Source organism: Rana temporaria, chromosome 9, assembly GCF_905171775.1.
Source record: "Rana temporaria chromosome 9, aRanTem1.1, whole genome shotgun sequence".
NCBI classification, from domain to species: Eukaryota; Metazoa; Chordata; class Amphibia; order Anura; family Ranidae; genus Rana; species Rana temporaria.
The window spans coordinates 161,828,628-161,845,876 of record NC_053497.1 but is presented as its reverse complement, the minus strand read 5'-3'; the positions used below and the strand labels follow the sequence as shown (position 1 = coordinate 161,845,876).

General features: G+C 48.3%; 1 protein-coding gene across 1 annotated transcript in view; it reads left to right on the top strand.

The window, feature by feature from the left end:
• Window positions 1-17,249, top strand: part of PPP6C (protein phosphatase 6 catalytic subunit) — a 169,380-nt gene that overhangs the window by 80,776 nt on the left and 71,355 nt on the right. Inside the window, exon 3 of the mRNA XM_040324883.1 lies at window positions 10,446-10,511. Within this exon, the coding sequence (XP_040180817.1) occupies window positions 10,446-10,511 (66 nt within the window). The remainder of the gene's footprint in view (window positions 1-10,445; window positions 10,512-17,249) is intronic.

Below are 17,249 nucleotides of genomic sequence, written 5' to 3'. Positions count from 1 at the left end.
TTTATTTTTATTTTAGGCTGATTAAAAAAAAAAACCTCACCCACTTCACTCCTTTATGCTTACTCTTGTCACTCTAGCAAACACTTGATGTCCTCTAGTATAGATGGAACTGACAGATGGTACTATTGGCACTGGCAGTTGGCACTAGCAGGTAGAACTGGTTTGGAACTGACAGCTGGCAGGCGGCACTGATTGGCACTGGCAGGTGGCACTGGTTTGGGACCAGAGGCGGCTCTATAATTAGGCAAATTAGGCGATTGCCTTAGGCCTCGCCCACAGAAAAGGCCTCGCCGTCGCCTAATTTGCCTTTAATGTGTTGTGCACACAGTGCGGGACAGTCAGGGACTCGCAAGCGATGGGGACGGGGTGAGCGGGCGTGAGGCTGCACATAGCCGCAGACTGAGGGAGCCACCGCCGCGATCCGCAGTGGCAAACATTGCTATGATGCTATCATTCCTGGGGTGGATGGTGGGCAGGCTCAGGCTGCCTGCGTCCAATAGCAGGCTGCCTGGCTCCCAGGCTTCACCCAAAGTCGGCGATGGTGGCCCCAGTGCATGGTGGGAGTTGTAGTTCTCCCACAGAGCACAGGCACACAGACTTCAACTTGGCCGTCTAGTGCCTGTGCTCTGCAGAGAGACTACAACTCCCAGATTGCACTGCAGGGCAGACTCTGAGGTTCGGAGAAGCAACTTCTGTCTCTCCCGCTCTCTCTGAGTCCTGACTCCTGCTGCCTTTAGTCGTGGAGAAGGACTAAGTCAGTGTCACCAAGCAGGTGAGGAGCAGAAGGTGGTCATGGTCTATTATATAAAACTATATTATGTGTGTGTGTGTGTATATGTATATGTATATGTATGTATATGTATGTGTATATGTATGTGTATATATGTATATATATATATATATATATATATATATATATATATATATATATATATATATATATATATATATAATCAGAGATAATATGGTATTTAACTTGGGGGTGCATTATTGTAATTTTTTACACATATATATATATATATATATATATATATATATATATATATATATATATATATATATATATATATATATATATATATAATGAAAAAAAATACAATAATGCACCCCCAGGTTAAATACCATATTATCTCTGCAATCTGCATGGGCTAATATGAATTCTGTTGGAGCAGTTTATTTCTTCATTCATAAGTGCTTCTTTTCTCAAATAATTTTAATTGGTCTCATTGTCTGCGTTTGATGGGGCACGGTGGCTGCGTTTGATGGGGCACGGTGGCTGCGTTTGATGGACACAGAATACAAGAAACTGAGTTATTTTGTTACCTGAAAAATATTGCACTTTATACCCATTACGGTATGTTCCATGCACTACTGAGCAAATATGCAAAGTTACATATTTATATGTTTTTATGTTTTACATGTTTGTAAAAAAAAATCACTTGTTGCATCCTTGTTGCATTAAAGCGGGGGTTCACCCTATCGACGGGGAAAAAATTTTTTTTTTTTTATTTTACCTTAAAATCAGGCATTGTAGCGCGAGCTACAGTATGCCTGTCACAAATTTTTTACCGCCGTACTCACCTTGTAGTCGTCCATCGAAGATTCCGGGGAATGGGCGTGCCTATCGAGACGGAGGATGATTGACGGCCGGCTCTGGCGCGTCACGCTTCTCCGGAAATAGGCTCGGTCTTCACGACGCGTGCGCATAGCCTGTGCGCAGGCGCCGTGAAGAGCCGAGACCTACTCCGGCTGTCTTCGGGGAGAGTGACGTGCCAGGGCCGGCCGTCAATCATCCTCCCTCTCCATAGGCACGCCCATTCCCCGCGGGAGCCGGAATCTACGATGGACGACTACAAGGTGAGTACGGGGTTAAAAAAATCGGGACAGGCATACTGTAGCTCGCGCTACAATGCCTGTCTCGATGGTAAAATGTGTCGGGGGGGGGGGGGGTGAACTACCGCTTTAAACAGGTTATGTGCAAGAATATGTTGTAACATAAATTTTTTTTTGTTTTATACTTTGACAAATTTATTTCACATTTACGAGACAGCACAGAGGATAATGAGTAGGCAGCTGCACAATTTGATTTATATCTGTGGATTTAATATATGCATTTATACAGTTCATTTTTATAGTTTTTATAATATTTTTCTCATTATGGGCGTGAGTGCGGCCTCAGGTCTAAGTTTTGCCTAAGGCCTCACAAAGTCTAGAGCCGCCTCTGTTTGGGACAGATGACACTGGCAGGTGGCACTGAGTCGTGCGGATTGCCCCGAAGGCTGTGATAACCCGGGAGCCCCCCCTCATCCACATCCTGGCGATTTGCATCCTGGCAAGGAATAATGTTTCTTGCAGAAATATATTTAAATATTTTTGCCTTCCGGGAGTGAGAGGAGCCCCAGCACACACTGACGGGGGCAGAGGGGAGCGCATGCGGTCATGGAGGAACCGGACCACTTGGGTCCACAACCCTTGTATGGGCGGGCAGGTCCAGAGTAGTTGGTAGGAGGCGTTGGGGTGGCCGCAGCTGGGGCAGTTGGAGTCATGGCCTCATCTGTATTTAGAGATACGTTAGGGTGTCGGGTATGACCTGTGGAGAATAAAATGGGTGAGGCGGTCAGTTTGGAAGAAACCGTTTTGCAGTTAGGGCTTCTGTCCAATCTTAATCAGTCACCGCCCCCAAGTCAGGTTCCCAGCGAGCTTTCAGTCGATGGGCAGTGGTGGTTGCCATGGGCTGCAGGAGATGCGCGTAGCGTTGGGAGATGAGTCTCTTGTGGTCTGTTCCCATCCCATATCAACCAGCAAAGGGATTCACCGAGCTGCGTGTTAAGTGCGTGTCGGAGTTGAAGGTAGCGGAAGAACATTTGGTTGAGTAGTGCAAAGTTTTCTTTGAGCGTTTGGAATGACCTGACCGATCCACGACTTGCGACGAGTAAATGACACCCTTGTCGATCCACAGTCCGTGGTCGGGGATAGAGGCAAGTTTAGGCAGAAGGGGGTTTTCCCAGAGGGGTGTGTGGGAGTGGGGGTAGGGTGCCCTGCCGAAGGGCATGGCAAGTTGCCATATCTTGCAGTGGTGAAACATGTGCCCTCCGTCACCGGCCCTGGCAGACCGCAGAACAGGAGCCAGAAGGGGTGGCGCAGCAGGCCTGGGGTACGAGCAAACCAGGACGGAGGACGGGAGAAGATAGTGGGGCCTGCCAAAAAATATAAAGTAATTTGGGGAGGAGGATCATTTTGACCAGGTTGATCCGGCCCATTACCCCAAGGGGGAGACGTGACTATACCTGCGTTATGGTTTTCAAAAGAGCGAATAGGGGTTCAACATTGAGGGTGCTATAGTCGAAGAGGGACCTGGAAACCGTGACACCAAGGTATTTAATGGTACTTGCCCTGACCAGAGGGAGTGCAGCCTGGTCGGCAGTGGCGGTGCCCACGTCTAGAGGGAGGATTTGGGACTTAGTCTAGTTTATCCAGGGCCCCGAGTATGTCCCGAAGGCTGTGATAACCCGGAGAGCCGTCTAAAGTGAGGGACCCGCGTCGGCGAGGTAGAGAAGCATGTCGTCAGCATAGAGGCTGACGACCTCAGTCAGCTGACCACAGCGAAGGCCTCTGATGTCTGGGTGAGTCCTGAGGGCTATGGCCAAGGGCTCTACTGCCAGGGCATAGAGCAGGGGTAAGATGGGGCAGCCCTGGCGTGTGCTGCCGGGAAGGAGGTGGGGACCCTGCCATTGACCTGGATGCGCGCCGAAGGGGACTGGTAGAGAAGTTGAAGCCACTTGATTAAATTTCGGGCCAAAGCCAAGTCTGCATTCACACAAGTAGCTCCATACGATCGAGTCAAAGCCTTGGCGGCTTCCAGGCTGACTACCACCCTGGAGCCCACATCCGCATGTCGGGCCTGGAGGTTCATGTGGAGCCGTCTGAGATTAAAGGCCGTATTTTTGCCTGGCATGAACCCACTCTAGTCGGGGTGTATGAGACGAAGGATAACTTTGAGGCGCAGGGCTAGGATTTTGGCCAGAATTTTGATGTCAAGCTGAAGGAGAGATATGGGCCTGTATGATTCCGGAATCAGCGGGTCTTTGCCTGGCTTGGGGATAATCACAATGAGGGCTTCACCCATGGATGCCGGAAGGGAGCTCATATCGAATATGTGCGTGTATAGTGGACAGAGCCTTGGGAAGTGGGTCTCACTAAATTGCTTATAGAACTCGAGAGGGAGTCCGTCTGAGCCGGGTGCCTTAGACGTGGGGAGCAGTGCCAGGGCCTCCGATACATTCCGCGGTGATGGGCGCCTCCAACTGGGCCACCTGGGGTGGTGTGAGTGCAGGCAAGTTAATGTCCTGTAGGAATGCCAAGATTTCGTCTTGGGTGTGTTTGAGCAGTAGAGGAGTACAGCTCGGAGTAGAAGGACCTAAACTCTGCGGCCACCTGCTCAGGGTCCGTTATCCTGGCTTCGAAAGCCATCTGGAGGGAGACCACCACCGGGGGCTTGTGATCCAAGTAGGCAAGAAGCTTGCCAGCTCGCTCAGTTTAAATATGTGCTGCTTAATGAAAAAATGCCCTGCTTGGCTTTCTCAAAATGCAGCTGGTCTGTGAGTCTAGTCTGCATACGGACGCGGGAGGCATTTTGGAAGACTTGCTCAAGGGTGTCAGGGCACTCCTTCGCTTAGCAGAGCAGCGCCTTTGAGGTGGCCTTGTCTGTTAATTTGCGTGGACAGAATCAAGCGAACAGGCCTTTTAAAGACCTCTCAAACTAATCCGAACGAGGCGGAGCCGTCGTTTGTGCGAAAATTGTGATCCCATTCAAGCTGGATTGAGTCCAGGTCGGCCAGAATGGATTCAGTCTCCATATCTGGACAGTAGGGGGAATGGTCAGAGAGCACTCTGGTGCCAAAACCCACATCGAGGAGGAGAGGGGGGGACAAAAGAATGAGGTCTATACGGGACATTGCTGAGCGTGAGGGGGTAAAGCATGAGAAGTGCGATTGTGTCGGGTGCTCGTGCCGCCACGTGTCAAAGAGCCAACTCAGTGAGGAACTTCCCGTATCTGGCGATGTCAGGTGTTGGGAGGGAAGGTGCAGTTAGGCTGTCAAGGCTTGGGGCAATGACCATATTGAAGTCTCCAGCCCAGATGGCCAGCACCAAGGGGTGCTGGGCCATGAAGGCCACCCACTTCTGTAGCATAGCAAATTGGAAGGGGGGAGGGATATAAAAGCCCAGAACCTTAAGGCCCCTAATAGTGACCTGTAAAAACAGTGACCTGCCCTGGGGGGTCCAACTGCAGGGTGTGAAGTTGAAATTGCACTGTTGGCCACAAGAACCGCAATTCCACAGGAGTTAGAGGTGTGCGGAGCCTGGTATAACCAGCCCACCCTGGGTTCTTTGAGGCACATTTGCTTCTGGTCTGTTAGATGGGTCTCAACCAGGATGGAAACGTCCTGCCCTAAGATTTAAGATGGGAGAGGACCGCCACCCGCTTTGCCCTCTCTCCAAGGCCCGGACATTCCAGGTCACAATTTTAAGGGAATCCATGGTAGAGGGGGGGGGGGGGCTGGTATGTGCAGTTGGACGCCCAGGAGACAGCATATAATACAAAATCTTTAAAGGTAAAATAACACATAGCACATCAAAACGTAAGTACGTATCGGGCACCCAGGGACCAGGGGAACCAGCCGAGGGGCGCCGAGCCACAACTGCAAAACCCTGGAAGGTGGGTGTTCGCCGCACATATTAGTGCGGGGCATTCAAGGTATAAGGAGGAGGACGATCCCAGTAGCATAAGGGGAATGGCTTGGTGCTCGCAGCATGTCAGCATAGATTCAAAAAAAGGGGGAAAAACAAAACCTACACAAGTAAAAATCACAGTCTGCATAGTCACTGGACCAGCAAAGCAGATTCAACACACTGCCATCCGCTGAAATCAGAGGGGTAGAGACTGGCCAGGGAAACAAAGGTTGGGGAGTGGTAGTCCTGGGTGGCACAGGTGCCATGTTCTTGAGGTGACCAGTGGGGTCAGGGGGGCGATCAAACTGGAGAGCACACAACGGTGCAGGGGGGGGGTATGCAGTCTCGCGGGTACACTTGAGCCGCTCGAGACACATAAAACAACCATGATGATGGGGGAGAGGCATGGTCTCGCAGCTCGGTCTGGGGGGGTGGGGGGTGAATGAAAACAGGGGAGGGACAAGTATTGTGGGCTAACTCACGGTTATTAAGAAGGCTTGGGTAAAGCAGGTCGCCCAGGCAATAGGAGTCCCCGGCAGGCCAACCAAGATGGTTCACAGGGGGGGGGGGGGGCGAGGATCTAAGTGTGAGCCTGCTCCGCCGTGCCACAGTGTTCCAGACAGGAGAGGACAGCCTACAGGTCTGCAAAGAACTTTGCTCTGCCCTCGCTCACCACATGGAGCCGTGCCGGAAAGAGCAGTTTAGCCTCTGAAGCGCGGTCTCTTCTGGACCTCGGCCGAGAAGTCCGGGAAAACCGCCACGGTCACGTTGCCGATAGGGATGTTGCCTCTTTCCCGGTTGAGTCTGAGGTTTGTGTCATGGTAATTAAGGAACTTGGCAATGAAAGTGTGTGGCGGGGCTCCAGCAGGGAGGGGGTTTTGCAGTGAGGCGATGGGTGCGCTCCACCACGAATGTCGTGGAGGAGGCCTCCCTGCCGAACGTCTTGATCAGCAGGTTTTCAAGGTATGTAGGGGGATCCGCGCCCTCAGACCTCTCGGGGATGCCCACAAAGCGCAGGTTTCATCTTAGATGGTTTTCCATGTCGTCCTGCTTGGATAGGACCGCATTCAGTTGGTATTGCAGCTGTTCTGTAGTAACCTGGAGAGGATGCAGGCCCTCCTCCACGTGGCCGACCCGGCGCTCCGTCTCGGTTACCCGTTCGCGGGTCTTGTGGATGTCCTGCTGGATCAGCACTCTGGCAGTGTCTCCGGAGGCCTGGGCCCCGTCCACAGGAGGTGGGTCAGCGCCATTTTCCTCCTCAGGATCTTGCTCGTCATGGCGGAATTGGGCTGGTTTGGCGATGGCCCCGGATTTTTTAGGAGACATGGTAGCCTGCGAGTGAGCAGAGTGCCCGGAGCCTTCAGGTGTTCTTTGGTAGGGAATATAACCCCCAGGATCAGTGAAAAGGATGGGTCTCGAGCGGAGCTCTCGCTCTGCACGTCCTGCTACATGCAGCTCCAGACCATGCCCCCAATTGATTTGCATTTTAATGAGTGAAATAAGTATTTGATCCCCTAACAATCGGCAAGATTTCGGACTCCCAGGTGTCTTCTATACAGGTTACGAGCTGAGATTAGGAATACAAAGCTAATCGATTAGTTTCAAAAAGCTGTTAGATAAGCACCTGAACAACCACAACATACAGGGATATACAATGTAATCCTGACATAATTGCACACATAGGTTGGACTTGTGTATTTTTCAATCTCGCCTACTATAACTCTCCAAGGGAGTGCTCCTAATCTCAGCTTGTTACTGTATAAGAGACACCTGTCCGAAGAAGCAATCAGATTCCAATCTCTCCTCCATGGCCAAGACCAAAGGGCTGTCCAAGGATGTCGGGGACAAGATTGTAGTCCTACACAATGCTAGAATGGGCTACAAGACCATCGCCAAGCAGCTTGGTGAGAGGGTGACAGTTGGTGCAATTTATTTACAAATGAAAGACTTAAAAAAAAAAAAAAAAAAAAAACTGTCAATCTCGCCCTGTCTGGGGCTCCATGTAAGATCTGTCCTTGTGGAGTTTCAGTGATCATGAAAACGGTGAGGCATTGGCCCAGAACTACAAGGGAGAATCTTGTCAATGATCTCAAGGCAGTTGGGAACCATAGTCGCCAAGAAAACCCAATAAAGAAGTATGGGAATTGAGTTTTTCCCATATTTATTTATACTTGCCTCGGTGGATGGAGCATCAGACCGATGCTCCATCTGTCCCCCGCCGTCTGTGCACTGAGAACCGAGCCACCGAACATCGCCGCTGGCTCGGTTCTCACGGATCCCCGAGAGGAACTGTCGGCCAGCCTCTTTCTTTGCTTCTCCACTCTCATTGGAGCGCTGAGCCATGGAGGGGCTTGCTGAGACTACCATCAATCAGGGGAAGTCATGATGACGCGCTGCCCCAACTGATGGCAGTGACGTCAGCGGAGAGCGGACTTCAGACTGCTATCCGCTGAAAACGGGTCACAGAAGTGCAAACGAATTGCACTCCTGTGACCCAGAGGAGAAGCTCAGCCAAAAAAGCCCAGGCTGGACTTCTCCTTTTTTAATAACCCGCTACACCCTGATATCCTGCAGCACCCACAAGCTCCCCCTGCTCAAGAAAGCAAATGTATAGGCCCGTCTGAATCTTTCAGATGCTCATTAGCAAACTTCAGAGGACTGGGTGAAAGTGTTGTCAGATGAGACCAAAATCGAGCTCTTTGGCATTAATGCAACTCAGTGTTTGAAGGGGGAGGATGCTGCATATGACCCCAAGAACACCATCCCCACCATCAAACATGGAGGTGGAAACATTATACTTTGGGGGTTTTTTCTGCTAAGAGGTCAGTACAACGTCACCGCATCAAAAGGATAATGGATGTGGCCATGTACCGTCCAATCTTGGGTGAAAAACCTCCTTCCCTCAGCCAGGGCTTTTTAAAATAGGTTGCGGGTATTCCAGTATGACAATGACCCAAAGCACACAGCCAAGGTAACAAAGGAGTGGTTCAAGAAAAAGCACATTCAGGTCCTGGCATGGCCTAGTCAGTCTCCGGACCTTAATGCCATTGAAAATATGTGGATGGCGCAAAAGGTTCTGCAAAGAGGAGCGGGACAAAATCCCTCCTGAGATGTGTGCAAAACCTGGTGGCTAACTACAAGAAACATCTGACCTCTGTGATTGCCAACAAGGGTGTTGCCACCAAGTTCTAAGTCATGTTTTGTGAAGGGGTAAAATACTTATTTCACTCATTAAAATGCAAATTAATTTTATAACTTTTTTGAAATGCGTTTTTTTTTTTTTCTGGATTTTTTTTTTTTGTTCTGTCTCTGTTAACGTAAACCTACAATTTTAAAATTGGACAGATCATTTGTCAGTGGGCAAATGTAAAAAATAAGCAGGGGATCAAATACTTTTCCCTCACTGTATGAGCTAAATCAGGCCTTAAAGGGGGTTGTATAGGAAACCATTTTTTTCCCTAAATAGCTTCCTTTACCTTAGTGCAGTCCTCCATTTACCTCATCCTTCAATTTTGCTTTTAAATGTCCTTATTTCTTCTGAGAAATGCTCACTTCCTGTTCTTCTGTCTGTAACACCGTAATGCAAGGCTTTCTCCCTGGTGTGGAGAAAGCCTCTTGAGGGGGGAGGGGGCGAGCAGGCAAGTCGGGACACTCTCTCTACTTTGCAGATAGAGAAAGGAGATGTGTGTTAGTGGGTGTCCTGACACTCCTGCTTGCCCCTCCCCCTCAAGAGGCTTTTTCCACACCAGGAAGAAAGCCTTGCATTACGGTGTGTAGTTAAAGACAGGAGGACAGGAAGTGAGCATTTCTCAGAAGAAATGAGGACATTTAAAAGCAAAATCGAAGGATGAGGTAAGTGAAGGAGGACTACACTAAGGTAAAGGAAGCTATTTAGGGAAAAAAAGTTATTCCTTTACAACCCCTTTAAATGTGGTCCCTGAAATTACCAAAGTGACACATAACATAATGGTGTCGACATGCTACATTTTTGGCTGGGGATATGCTTCAAAGACCATATGAAACTGGTTGCATGAGGCTAGTTAAGATCATGGTTATTACACTAATCTGTGTTCCCACTACAAACTGCTGAGGTCCGAGAGCCGTACATCATATACCAGGCCTGGGGTCGCAGGTTGCACCAGGGGTTTCAAACGGGTGGCCCTCCAGCTGTTGCAAAACTACTAGTCCTAAGGCTGACAGTTACAAGTATGACTCCCACAGGCAGAGGCATTATGGGACTTGCAAAACTACAACAGCTGGAGGGCTGCTAGTTTGAGACCCCTGCACTAAACCGACTTGCAAGTCCTCTTCACAATGAAAAGGCACCCCACTATTACCAGTGGGGGGAACATTTGCTGGCATTTCGCAAACATCTTGTGCCAGGAGACCTGGGACTTGGTTACAAAAGCAGGCTTACTAAAAGCTGTTTCTCAACTTCAAGCTCAGTGAATTTTTAGTTCCCTAAGGAAGAGAGTTATTGGGTTCTGCTCAAACCTCTTTACAGTTCACAAATCAAAAAGGGGGTGAGGGGTCTGGGGCTCAGAGGAAGAGGCTGGCTGCTGTACTAATGAACCAAATGTGGCTTATTGTGTTTTTTTTTTTTTTTTTTTTGTTTTTTTTCATTCTATAAAACACATGTGCATATATGTATATGACCTTTTTTTTGGTCTCTTTGATAATATGCGTAGTAATGATGACTATTGGCTTCATTCTAGTTCTACGACCTCTGTGAACTGTTCAGGACTGGAGGACAAGTTCCCGACACAAACTACATATTTATGGTTAGTAATCCCACTAAATTTTCTACACTTTTAATGCAAGTTTGAAACTTTTTTCCATACTAATACACACCGTTGTAAATATAAAAAAAATGTATAAGCTAAGGAAGCCTTTTCCGTGCACCCCTCTGAGATGGATTGACTTTCCAGTCTTCAGACTAAGCCCTGCCCACACCCCAGCTTGCCCAATGAGAGCACCTAGTCACCACTGAGGCATTTTAATTGAGTGGCAAGTGTTTGGGGCCAAGTTCCCAAGGCAGGAAAGTTTGCACCTTTTTTTAATTTGAACAAAAATCGCAGACTTAACCAGTTCCGGACCGCCTCATGTACATATACGTCAGCAGAATGGCACGGACAGGCACATCAACGTACCTGTTCGTGCCCTGCTTGACGTGGGTCGGGGGTCCAATCGGGACCCCCCCCCCGGTACTTGCGGCGGTCCGGTAATCTTCAGGAGCGTTCCCCCTCCGGATCGCTCCCCAGCCAATCCGCTTCCTCCCCCGCCTGCATTGTAAACACAGGCAGAGGAGCAAGTGATGTCACCGCTCCTCCCGCCGGTATATTCGTCCGGCGGAGGAGCGGAGACATCACACAGTGAGTACACAAGCACTACACTGACACCTGTACACATAGGCATACAATCACCCCCCCCCCCCCCCTTCCTGTCACACTGTCACTAAATGGCAGTGATCATTTACTGATCACTGCATTTAGTGTCGGTGTGACAGGCAGTTAGTGTCAGGCAGTTAGTATTGGGTCCAGGATAGCCCCCTACCCCCCCCCCCCCCAATAAAGGTTTTAACCCCTTGATCACCCCCTAGTTAACCCTTTCACCCCCCTTTTGCCAGCGTCACTAAGCGATCGTTTTTCTGATCGCTGTATTAGTGTCGCTCGTGCCACTAGGTAGCAAGTTTTTTTTTTGAGGTTCGCCGCCATGTTTTTATAGCGTTAGAAAATTTATGGGGGTACCTAACGCTATAAAAACATGGCGGCGAACCTCAAAAAAAACTAGCTACCTAGTGGCACGAGCGACACTAATACAGCGATCAGAAAAACGATCGCTTAGTGACGCTGGCAAAAGGGGGGTGAAAGGGTTAACTAGGGGGTGATCAAGGGGTTAAAACCTTTATTGGGGGGGTAGGGGGCTACCCTGGACCTAACACTTTTAACCCCTTGATCACCCCCTAGTTAACCCTTTCACCCCCCTTTTGCCAGCGTCACTAAGCAATCGTTTTCTGATCGCTGTATTAGTGTCGCTCGTGCCGCTAGGTAGCTAGTTATTTTTTTGAGGTTCGCCCGCCAGGTTTTTATAGCCTTAGGTACCCCCATACATTTTCTAATAAAGGTTTTAACCCCTGATTGTCCCTAGAGTTAACCCTTTCACCCCCCTATTGCCAGCGTCACTAAGCGATCGTTTTTCTGATCGCTGTATTAGTGTCGCTGGTGCCGCTAGGTAGCTAGTTAGTGCCAGTAACGCTTACACCCACGCGCAAAGCATACTCCCCCCCCCCCCCCCCATATGTGGAATTACACCCCAAAATACATTCTGCTTCTCTTGAGTACGGGGATACCACATGTGTGAGACTTTTTGGGAGCCTAGCCGTGTACGGGACCCCAAAAACCAATCACCGCCTTCAGGCTTTCTAAGGGTGTAAATTTTTGATTTCACTCCTCACTACCTATCACAGTTTCGAAGGCCATAAAATGCCAAAATAGCACAAAAAAAACCCAAATGACCCCATTTTGGAAAGTAGACACCCCAAGCTATTTTCTGAGAGGGATGTCGAGCCCATGGAATATTTTATATTTTGACACAAGTTGCGGGAATATGATAAACTGATCTTTTTTTTGCACAAAGTTGTCACTAAATGATATATTGCTCACACATGCCGTGGCTATATGTGGAATTGCACCCCAAAATACATTCTGCTGCTTCTCCTGAGTACAGGGATACCACATGTGTGGGACTTTTTGGGAGCCTAGCCGCGTACGGGGCCCCGAAAAGCCTTCAAGATTTCTAAGAGCATAAATTTTTGATTTCACTCCTCACTACCTATCATAGTTTTGAAGGCCATAAAATGCTAAGATGGCACACAACCCCCCCAAATGACCCCATTTTGGAAAGAAGACACCCCAAGCTATTTGCTGAGAGGCATGTTGAGTCCATGGAATATTAAATTTTTTTGCCCCAAGTGATTGAATATTGACCAAAAAAAACAAAACGTTGTCACTAAATTATATATTTCTCACACATGCCATGGTTATATGTGGAATTGCACCCCAAAATACATTCTGCTGCTTCTGAGTACGGAGATACCGCATGTGTGGGACTTTTTGGGAGCCTAGCCAAGTACGGGACCCCAAAAACCAATCACCGCCTTCAAGATTTGTGTGAGTGAAATCAAAAATGTATGTCCTTAGAAATCTTGAAGGTGGTGATTGGTTTTCGGGGTCCCGTACGCAGCCAAGCTCCCAAAAAGTCCCACACATGTGGTATCCCCGTACTCAGGAGAAGCAGCAGAATGTATTTTGGGGTGCAATACCACATATAACCATGGCATGTGTGAGCAATATATCATTTAGTGACAACTTTTTGTAAAATTTTTTTTTTTTTTTTTGTCATCATTCAATCACTTGGGACAAAAAAAAAAAAATATTCAATGGACTCAACATGCCTCTCAGCAGTTTCCTTGGGGTGTCTACTTTCCAAAATGGGGTCATTTGGGGGGGGGGGGTTTGTACTGCCTTGCCATTTTAGCACCTCAAGAAATGAGATAGGCAGTCATAAAATAAAAGTTGTGTAAATTCCAGAAAATGTACCCTAGTTTGTAGACGCTATAATTTTTGCGAAAACCAATAAATATACGCTTATTGCGATTTGTAAAAAAAAAAAAAAAAGACATGTGGCTGAATACATTTTGGCCTAAATGTTTGACTAAAATTTAGTTTATTCGATATTGTTTACTTTTTGTTATAAGAAAAATCATTTTTTTTCAAAATTTTCGGTCTTTTTCCGTTTATATCGCAAAAAATAAAAATCGCATAGGCAATCAAATACCATCAAAAGAAAGCTCTATTTGTGGGAAGAAAAGGACACAAATTTCATTTCGGTACAACATTGCATGACCGCGCAATTGCCAGTTAAAGCAGCGCAGTGACAAATTGTAAAAACACCTTGGGTATTTAGACAGCGTATTGGTCCGGGGCTTAAGTGGTTAAAGATGGTTATTAAAGGAAATCTGCCTTCTGTGTAATAGGAGGCTGCCATTGTTCCTTCAGAAAATGCACATTGCTTGGCTACCCTATTAATCTAACAAAGTCAGTATCTGTTACTGTCCTGTCCATCATGATCACTGTCCAGTAGAGAAGAAGAAATTGGTTCCTGGCCTGAAGGGAAGGAGACCTTGGCCACAAGAGGAGAGCAGCCCTCGTTGCATGATTCAGACGAATCGGGTTGTCCAGAGGGGTGAGCAATCTGTCCCACTTGAACAGACTTTCCCTCTGCAGAACACTTGTATGGAATTGTGCATACCGAATCACTTTGAAGGTGGATACCATGAGACCCAGTGTCTGCAGAGGACCAGTTGAAGCACAGGCGCAATCAAGCCGTAGAGCTTGATCACTGGAAGAAACGCCTTGGCCTGCACTTAATGGTTATCAGTCCCAGATACTCCAGCCTTTCGTGTCAGGGACAGGGCATACGTCTTGAAATTAAAGATGCATCTGAAGTCATCCAGGGCTTGTATCATGATTTTGACACTTTGCCAAGGCCAGATGAGATTCCACACAAAAGGGCAAGTCATCCAGGCAGCGGGGCACGGAAATCCCCCTTTGTTAGGGATGTACCAATATCGGTGCTAATACTTAGGCATTTTCAAGTATCGGTACTCGCGAAAATGACGTCCGTTGGGGCGGGACACTTTCTGTAGGACTAGGAAACCGGGCCGGAGCGCGGGCATGGCGGCCGGTGTAGCAGTATTGGTATCCCGCGTTAAGATGAGCACAGAGTTGCTGCAGCCGAACACAACTGTGGTGAATTAACCCCCTTACATGCTGAGTGACTGGATTTTAAAGACCCAGGCTGGATCTGGATGCAAGTGGGACACTGCAAGACACAGGCTGGTTGAGAGAAGGGGACAGCAGCAAACTGTATCAGCGAGACCCCCTGAATGAGGGGGGACAGAAGCTGGATAAGGTGTTACACACAGGGTGGATGAGGGGTTACAAAGGGCGACACGGGGTGGATGAGGGTCTACTTCCCACCCTGCCCTCACCCCAACCTCGCTAAACCAACCTCCTACCTACGCAATGGGTATCGGTAATTAGTATCATCAAGTACCTGAGGTAAAGTATCGTACTCAGTGTTAAAGTGGCATTGGTGCATCCCTAGTCTCGGTAACGCCAGGACAGGAGCCAATATCTGACTAAACACCCGAAGGGGGAGGGCAGACCAAAGCAGGGTGCCATTAACTGATGTGCAGATGCGCGCAAGAAATGCTGATGTCTTCCACAGATGTGAATGTGCAGCTACAGGTCCTGTCTATGGAAGTTCGGAAATCCCCCTGGTGAAGCGAGGCCACCACAGAGCGAATGGATTCCATCTTGAACTTTTTGTACCTACGCAAAGGATTTCAAGACCTTTAGAATTGGGTGAATTCCACCCTTTGGGGCCGTGAACAGCTTGAAGTAAAACCCCAGAATTGCTCCCACTCGGGCACCGGAACAATCACTTCCTGCAGAAGCGGTCCCATACCACCCCCCTACTGGCTCTATTTCTCTGGTTGAAAAAAATTCTATTTTGTAACTGTCCACAATTGGATTGCAGACCCATTTGTCATGAGAAAAGTCCACGGGACAGAAACCCAATGGAGGCGAAAAGCCCACCCCCCCCAAAAAAAATGGATCAGGGCAATGCTTACTTGGAACTGCCCATGGGAGCTTTGAAAGGCTTGGAGCCTTTGTCAGAGTCACCAGGGGAATGAAAAGCCTGTTTTGAGCCGTATAGGAAAGTTCAAACTTCGAAGGCGATTCCTTGCTCTTTTTGGCCTGCAGGAGGAAGGTACCCTTGCTACCCATAAGCTTCTTAATGTCGTACAGGGTAGTTCCAAAGAGCCGTTCCCCCTGAAAAGGCAGGACCACCAGAGCCTTTTTTGAAGTCTGGTCGCCAGACCAACACTTGAGCCTTGGCATCTGTCAGAGCACCACCGCTGAGATAGAGCTTGGAAAAGAATGGTGCAGAGAATGCGTCACAAATGTACTTCAGGCTCTGAAACAGCTGGTCAGCCAGTGCCACGTATGCCTGGGGCAGCTGTCCAAACTTTTGCAGAAGAATCTTGACCCATTTGGTCAGTGTCTGATACCAGGACAGTGGCCAACACGAGACTCAATGGTAAACCTAGAACGTGCAATTGCTTTCGCCTTGTGGTCCGAAGAATCCTTAACTACTCGCCGATCGTGATATAGCCAAATGACTTCTACAGCACAGTTGTCCAGTTCTAGGAGGCCCTCCTATGACTGCCTTCCGTGATGATGCCCACTGCTGGGCATGGGCAGCGCGCTCCGTTTAGACACTGCCGAAAAAACAGATTGAGGTAAAGAGCCAATTGGCTGCTCTTCATCACGTGATCAGCTGTGTCCAATCACAGCTGATCATGTTAACAGAAGCCGATTACTGGCTCTCTTCACCGCTCCTTCTCACGCTGTCAGCATGTGGAGGTTTTTGGTAAATCTGAAGACACAAAACTGCTGGAAATCTAATATTGTGTGTAATGGGAGGGCCGTGGGACCCAGAAGCTCTTAGAAAGCATGAGCCAGAAAATAATGGACAGTCAGTATATATCTTGGACTACCTAAGATAGGACTATTATGTAATTATTATCCACAATATATTCCAGGATATCTGTGGAGAACTGGCGGCTGTTTGTTGATTCTGAACTCAACAGGTTAATTGAAAAAGTGATTCCTAATGTGGGGACACATACTGTTAGGTGTTAATATCATCAACTCAAGCCATCTGTCTGTCTGGTGTGATGTAAATGAATCTAGGATGACTTGTGCTAATTGACCCTGTATTGTGTGAAGGTATATTGATAAATGTGTATTGTGAGTTAGCGGACAGCCTGAAGGTCAGGTGTCTGAATTATCAGCTGTAGTTAATTAGCTCATGTAAATTATGTCAGAGCCGGCGTCATAATGTTTACCAAAAATATGTGTATTGGGGCTCCTCGTGTGATGTTGTGGGTGGAGTTGGGTCATTGTTCATTTTGGTTACTAACTGTATATAAGAGCCTGATTTTCTCAATAAAGGGAACCTCAAACAGAGCTGTGTCTCGTTTTTGGGGTTTGTTTGCCTTCCCAGACGAGGATATTATGAACTATGGGCTGGTAAAAGAAGCACTTTTGGCCAGGTATGCCGTCACACCAGAGGCATACCGGGGGCGTTTCCGAGAGACGAGCAAGCAGACTGGAGACTCGTATACTGAGTGGGCATGTCGCCTACACCGCACTGCATCCTACTGGGTTGATGGATGCCAAGCAGAATCCGCGGAAGAGGTGCTGCAGGTGTTCCTGCTGGACCACTTCTTTGACAAACTGTCCCTGGAAGTCAGAGTGGGTCCGGGACCGAAAACCTTTCTCCTTGTCTGAAGCAGCTCGCCTAGCGGATGAATACAGATGCCCGCAAACTGGATAACTCTGTGGTCAAGACAACAGCTCGGGTGGATTATCGATCGGCGGCACCCC